The sequence below is a fragment of the Sinocyclocheilus anshuiensis genome, unplaced genomic scaffold, assembly GCF_001515605.1.
Source record: "Sinocyclocheilus anshuiensis isolate Anshui unplaced genomic scaffold, SAMN03320099.WGS_v1.1 scaffold1054, whole genome shotgun sequence".
Taxonomy (NCBI): Eukaryota; Metazoa; Chordata; class Actinopteri; order Cypriniformes; family Cyprinidae; genus Sinocyclocheilus; species Sinocyclocheilus anshuiensis.
In genome coordinates this window covers 351,658-359,561 of record NW_015536544.1, presented here as the reverse complement: position 1 = coordinate 359,561, position 7,904 = coordinate 351,658, and the positions used below count along the sequence as shown (strand labels likewise).

The 7,904-nt window shown below is 33.8% G+C and overlaps 1 protein-coding gene across 1 annotated transcript in view; it reads right to left on the bottom strand.

Annotated features, from left to right (window-relative positions):
* Positions 1 to 7,904, bottom strand: part of LOC107698309 (death-associated protein kinase 2) — a 36,169-nt gene that overhangs the window by 3,855 nt on the left and 24,410 nt on the right. Inside the window, 5 exon segments of the mRNA XM_016499269.1 lie at positions 242 to 268; positions 375 to 423; positions 590 to 719; positions 3,304 to 3,442; positions 6,148 to 6,369. Coding sequence (XP_016354755.1) covers positions 242 to 268; positions 375 to 423; positions 590 to 719; positions 3,304 to 3,442; positions 6,148 to 6,369 — 567 coding nt within the window.

Genomic DNA, 7,904 nt, shown 5'->3' with positions numbered 1-7,904 from the left:
ATATATATATTTTTATATATATATATATATATATATATTATGCATTTAGCAGATAGCAGATGCATACCTTGGCTTGGTATTGTTGGCAGAATTCGGCCCTCAGCGAAAACTAATTGAGGAACCCTGATCTAGATTTTCATGCCAGAACTCTGTATTTGTTCAGCATGTGACATAAATGTCTATGAATGTCTGGATGTCCTGTCAGAGAAGAAGGAATTCACATTCCTCCATTCGCACTCACAGGATGTATGTGATGACTCCGATGCTCCTGGAGGAAACAGAGGGGCAGAAGAGAGCGCATGGTTAAGCCAAAGCCGAGTATTGACGCTTGCTGTATGTAAAGTACAAAGCGTGATGTGCTTAAGAGTTCTCACCACATGTCTGCCTCTAATCCCAGCGGCTCATAGTTGACTATCTCTGGAGCTGAAAATAAACCAGGTTTGAGGCATCAGCTACATTTCATTCAAAACAACAAATGTGGGATGTCCAAAGATGGAAGAGATTTCAGCAGCATTCGACACATCAGTGCCATTCCAGTAATATGAAAATGAATCACTTTGTGTTTTACATCATGAACTTTTGAACTTACCAACAAATTCTGGAGTCCCAAAAATGTTTTTGAACTCCACTCCGTCCTTGATCCTATGCGCCAAACCGAAGTCTATAAGTTTGATCCGCGGCAGGTGGACATTGTTATCCAGCAGCATGATATTTTCAGGCTGAAAACCAAATAAATTGCCAATTAAAACCATGAGCAGTCACCCAAACTATGTAAAAAAATAAGCAATTAAAATTGAATCAATTTACAGCCCATTTCCATTGACATTATGGGCGTCACTGTATGACGCCATTGAACCAGTCATTCGTTATTCACAATTCTTGTTTATTCCTACATTTGATTACCTTTATCATTTCAAATGATTATGTGAGTATGTGAACTTTTAATTTCATATTTATTTACTTATTTTTCTGATTCATAGTTTTCAATTATTTGCCTGATATTAAATTAAATTAAATTTAATTAAATTTAATTTCCCCATGCATGGAATGTTTGATATTTTTATAATTGGATATTGTTTGTTCTATTTTATACATTTACATGATCTATTGTTCTAAAAAACTCAATTCTACATTCAAGTGGGAAACACTTCAGTTCTATGACTGGAAGGAAAATGTAATTGATTGAAATGTGAAAAAGTGAAACTGAAATGTCTTGAGTTCACAAAACACATTGTAGCCTTGCAAACTGTTTTTGTATTGTTCATGACAATGAAAACAGCACTGGAGATACACAAGCTTTCTATTTTTCAAGTCCATCTCAGTAAATGCTACTTGTCATATGTGTGTCTGGCTAATCAACGTTAACCTCCACCTCAGCAGTTTGCATGCTGATGAAGTAGCTGAAAGTTTCATGTAATTCTGAGGGTTGTTGCGTGGGACTCAACACCTGTTATGTTCTCATATTAATGCCTCTACGTACCCAAGAGGTGAAAAGAGGCATCCAGCTGACTTCAAGTGTGAAGGAGGATGCTGTGTTCCCGTAGAAATTGTTCCATGTCTAGGCTGTACCAGTACAGATATTTGCAAAATCTCTGAATTTAGCCGATAGCTAAATTAGCTACTTTTTAGAAACAGTCCTTTTGTGAGCATTATATGGTGCATTTTGTCAAAATATCAGTAAACGTTGTTTTGATTAAGAAAGTTCTGCTATGCTAATATCTTTTTGAGTGTGAGACTTTGAGTATTATGCTAAGCTAAGATAAGCTAATCCAGTGAACTAATTAGTGGCTATATTAAATCTCTATAAAATTTATATTAAACCTACTTTCAATTTTAATGAAAAATTGTTTCATGAGCATGGAAGGACATGTTTTGTTTACATATCAGTTAGCATATGTTGTTTTGAACATGAGAGTGTTATGCTAAGCTAATATCCAGTGACCTAATTAGCTGGCTACTTAGCTAAAATAACTATTTTTATTAACAACTCTTTCGTAAGCACAGAATGACATGTTTTGTTCATATGTTGTTTTAAGCAAGAGGGGGAGTTATGCAAGACATATTTTTTAGAGCGTTTGCTCATCTGCAATCCGTTTCCTATCAGATGTCAGATAGACGTTTAGAAGATGTCTTTAAGATGTTTATGATTTAGAATGTATTTAAAACTGAAATCTTAAAGACGTCTATCAGTTGTTCGTACATAGCAGATGCTTTCCAGTTGAAGCGATCTTTAACAGGATTTTTATGAATGTTCATTGAAGTAAGCAATATAGTTATGAAAGTAATATATTTGAGTGCCTTTGGGAGAAAAGGCCTTTTGCTTCTCACATTTAAGGCACTTCACAACCTTGCTCCACCATATCTTACTGACCTTCTCCGCATCTATACTCCTTCTCACACTCTCAGATCGTCACACTCGATCTCTCGTGGCTATACGTTTAAGCACCATGGGAGCAAGAACTTTTAGTTTTGCGGCCCCTTGCCTATGGAACTCTCTTCCCCCTAATATACGGAACAGTGACAGCCTTCATACTTTTAAATCTCGTCTTAAGACTCATCTTTTTACCCAGGCTTTCTTATGACTTGCTCTTATTAATTGCTCTTATTATTGCTCTTGTAAGCCTTTATTGTATTCATGATGTATGCAGTTGTGCTGTTGAATTTTGTAATGCTGGCAGGACTTGTTTATTTATTGTTACTGTTTTTACTAGTTTGCTTGCTGTAAGGTGACCTTGGGTGTTTAGAAAGGCGCCATTAAATAAAATGAATTATTATTATTATTATTATTACTTAGAAAAACAGGATGGAGATTATCGCAGAGAACAAACAGCGTGGGTGACATGTCTCATCATGTGCCGCTGATAATCTTGTGTTAGAATGTCTGGACCTGGGCCAGCCAGGATGAAAATCACGTGTGGATGGGGTATGTACGCTCTCAGCCCATGCTGGGACGGTGTTCGACACAGTGATTAGTTAGAGCTGTCATTAGCAGAGGAAGCTGTTTATGAGCTGAAAAGACTGAAAGGAAGGAATTTCCAGACGGTTGACAGAAACGGGGTCATGTATGCATTCCCAAGAAACAGTACAATGGCAGGTCTTAGAAAAGTGAATAGCTATTTTGTCATGCAAAGTTTCAGGTGTTGCCATGCAACAGACCCGATTGTTCTTCAGAAAAGGCCAGTTCACCTCTGCTTGAGGAAGAGCTACACTGTTGCCATGGCAACCATTATAGCTGTGTCCCGCCTTCACAAACAAATAATTTATAGGAAGCTATACGACTGACTGTCTTGTACTGTCTTGTACCTTCAGGTCAAAATGTGCGATTTTCTTGGAGTGCAGGTACTGAACTCCGTTGAGGATCTGTTTGATGAATTCGGTGGCTTCCTCTTCACTCAGCGACTCCTTCTGAGCCAGGAAGTCGAAGAGCTCGCCTCCTGAAACACTAAAGAATTTCCAATGGTTAGAAGTGGTTTACCTGTCTAACACCCAAACCAACAGACATATTCAAAGATGCATCCTCAAATAAGTCTTGCACTCGTAAGAAGCTGACTTAAATCGGTTATAATAATTTGAGGTCATAACAAAGCATTAGATTTCTTAAATAAATTTTTTTTTTGATAAATAAACAAATATTTATCTATTTAATATGTATCTGGTTAATAAATATCTGATTTACTTATTTACCTGATTAATTCATTTAGCTGGTTAATATTTATTTATTTATTGTTCCCAGTGACATTTTCATCTTTTTTTATAATTGGATATTGTTTGTATACAGCAATTAAATTATGTATATTTCTAAAAAAGATCAGAAAAAAATTAAAAGCATAAAAAATAGCTTAAAAATGTTTGTTTGAAAAATATTTATTTATCAATGTAATATTTATATTGTATAATATGCATTTAATTCATGTTTATTTATATATATATATATATATATATATATATATATTGACTTAATTATTAATTTGTCTATATATCAATTTATTTATTTATTCCATCCATCCCTGTGGTATCTTTGCTATTTTTAGAATTGGACATCATTTGTATACTGTAATGAAATTATTTGAATATTTCTAATAATAATTTATAATAAAGTTGAGAAAAATCATCTCAGTTCTACAATCTTTGTTAAAATCTATTTATTAGTCTAAACAAAAATGCTCTCCTGACAGGTTGTATCCAGTGCACGCAGTTTATCTCACACATACAGAGTTGTTCATCTCAATAAAATGAGACTAGTAAACTTCCTCTGTGACATTTAACCACAGCAGCACTTAAAACGACTTAGTATAGCTCTTTTTATCATTAACATCAAACCACTTTACTGGAGCTCTGCAGAAATCTCTTTCCCATACACTCACAGACAATTCAGTACAGTCACATATCAGCTCAGCTGAACAAGTACACTATGTCTCCTTTTTGTAGTTGTATTTGATCCAGAAAGATCACTTAAAATGCAGAGCAGCTGACAGTCACAGACAGTCCATTCAGTCATAGTTCTGATTGGATTCAGGCCACAATTAGTCCTAATTGAGCTTCTATGCTCCCATGCACAAATTACAGGCAGGGTAAACCTGAGCCGGGCCTCCCAGCAACTCTAGAGCACTGACATTTACTACAGCTTCCCCTACACATTCAGAGAATGACAAACACACAGGCCTCCAGACCTCCAGACCACCAGATACAAATACACACATTCACACAGACACAGTGTGTGGCAGACTGTTCACTTTAAAACGATGCAAGGGAACAGTCAACAACACATACTGCGTACTGGCAAAGATTATATTTTTGAGGAACAATATGCCTAACCCTAACATATTACCACATAATTTGTGCATACAAGTGTTACCATCTAGCTAAATTTATACAACTTATAAATTATATATGATTTAATTAATTTATATTACTTATACATTGTATATGAATTAATATTATATATTGTGTATTGTATAATTATATAACACATTTGATATGTATGTGTGTGTGTGTATATATATATATATATATATATATATATATATATCTAGTAGTAGGTAGTACTGAGACATACTACCATGTAATTTGCATATGTAAGTGTTATCATCTAGCAAAATGTATTATCATTTTTTAATTTATAAATTATTTTTAATATTATATTATTATATATTATTTAATTATATATTTTAATACATTCTGGATGTGCTATTATATAATTTTATATTATAATCATTATTAATACATTTTAAATATATATCAGGTATTGGCACATACTACTAAATAATTGCATATGCTAGTGTGACCATCTGAAAAATTTATTATCATCATTAGGTATATTATAATACCTTTTAAATGTATTATTGTTATTCTTATTTAAAACATACACCATAATTACCAATAATATAATCATTTATAATCACTTCACTTCACTTCACTTTAAATTTATAACCATTATATTTAAATCCATTATAACTTAATTTTAAGGTTTATGCATTTAAAAATGGTTAGTGTAGATTTAACTCCTCCTTTTCCATAGCACAAGAGGTCAAGGGAAATATTAGCCATAAAAGTTTATTGTGAGTTATAATGTCAGAACTGTGAGATATAGCCTAAACTGCAATTGTAAGAAAACGTCCGAATTGTGAGCTGACCTTTTTCTTCAGAATTGTATTTTATAACTCGCAATTGCAAATTTATATTTCTTTATCCGCAATGTTGACTATTTCTGCCAATTGTTAATTTCTATTTTGCTATTTTGGCATTATAACTCACAATTGCAAGGTTATATCTCACAATTTTGAGAAAAAAGTCAAAATTCCGAGTTTATATCTCACAATTCTATATTTATATATTTCTTAGATATATATTTATTTATATCTAGATACATTTCTTAGAACTGTGAGAAAAAAAAGTCAGAATTGTGAGATAAGTCGCTATTATCTTTGTTTTATTTTTTTAATTCCGTGTTGGAAACAGGCTTCGGAGATAAAATGGAAGTCATGTAAACTTAAATTAAATTGTTTTTTTTTTACATAAAACCTTGAATTTGGCTTAGGGAAGCAGATAAAAAGGTTCAGGATATGGCCCCTATAGAGTGAGGACAGCTGTGCGAGTGGGTAATTGTAGCTCTCCACAAACGGCGTGGGAGGACGTGTTCTCACTCACAGCTCCAGGATGAGCACCACATCAGTGCGGTTCTCGTAAACGTCGTGCAACGTGATGATGTTGGGATGCTGGAGCTCCTGTAGGATATCCACCTCTCTCTCGATCTCCTCTCGTCGAACGCCTCTCCGGCTCGCCCGACTCTGCCGCTTCTTAATGAACTTTGCAGCATATTCCACACCTGTACTCTTCTCCTTACAGCGCTTCACAATAGCAAACTGCCCACTGAGTAAAAAAGAGGGAGACAGAGAAAAACTTTCAGTTCTTTTAAGCCAGATGACAAATGATCTGAGTAATCACATTTAACATTCATCTCCCCAGGATATGGTTAATAATCCAATAGTACAAAAAACGTACACATCATATCTGTCAGTTTTGTAGGATTTGTGGGATTAAAACATTCCAGGGGATTAAAACATTTTATAGTTTCCTCAAAAGATTTGGTTGAGAAAATAATCGACTGCACAAGAATAAAACAAAACGAACATTTGGAACAATGTATAAACCATTCATTTATATAAAGTGACACTAGTGGATTTAGTTTCAGTAGAAGGGAGTGCTTTCTTTTTTTTCTCCCTTGAGCTCACTGTGTGCTCATTTAGATCTTTATACATGACGTAAATGTTATTGTAACAACAAAATGCATAAATTGTGAAGGGAGGCAGTGATTAAAATTTTATATGTAAATTTCATTTAGCAAATTATATATTTTTTTGCCTTTGATTCAAAATAATGACTACAATAAATATGAAAATTGTTTAAAAAAGCATACATCTGATTTTGATGTGACTTGGCTTTACTAAATAGCACATTAATATAAACATACAAAAATATTATAATATTGGTTTATTGTTAATAGTCCCAAGACTATGTTAAAATGCCCTTTTATAAGCTGATCAAAAGTAAAGGCATTAATAATGTTAATGACATTTTTTTCTCTCAAAGTTTTAGTAACAAAACATAAATAATTAAATTAAAAAGTAACAAAAAAACATTTATACATTTTTAGATTTTATTTATACATTTTTATATTATAAATTATGGTAGTTGAATAATAATAATGAATAATGTCGAAATAATGACTACAATAAATGCATAAACCTGATGAGACTTTGCTGTGAACAACAAATCAAGTTGAGTGAACTTAAACATACAAGTTTTAGGAGACCCATTACTCAGTTCAATTGAGGGAACGAGTTTACTCAGTCTGTTGAGTTGAGTCAACTTATTAGGGTTTTCAGTGTACACAGGACTAAAAAAACCAAGAGGGGACTTCTTCATCGCAAAAGTTGACCACATGCCACTGAGACATAGTTTAAAAGCATTAGACGCCTAATTTCCTTAAAGGGTTAGTTCACCCAAAAATGAAAATTCTGTCATTAATTACTCACCCTCGTGTTGTTCGAAACCCGTAAGACCTTCGTTCATCTTCGGAACACAATTTAAGATATTTTTGATGAAATCTGAGGGCTCTCTGACCCTCCCATAGACAGCAAGGTAACTACCACGTTCAAGGTCCAGAAAAGTACCAAGATGATCGACAAAGTAGTCCGTGTGACATCAGTAGTTCAACTGTAAAGTCACGAAGTTACGAGAATACTTTTTTGCGCAAAGAAAACAAAAATAACGACTTTATTCCACATTTAATAAAGTCCGCCACACACTCGTGTCATGATACTGTTGTGAACGCGCGTCCACAAGTGAGGCGCTATGTCCACAAGTAGAGACGAAAATGTGGAATAAAGTCGTTATTTTTGTTT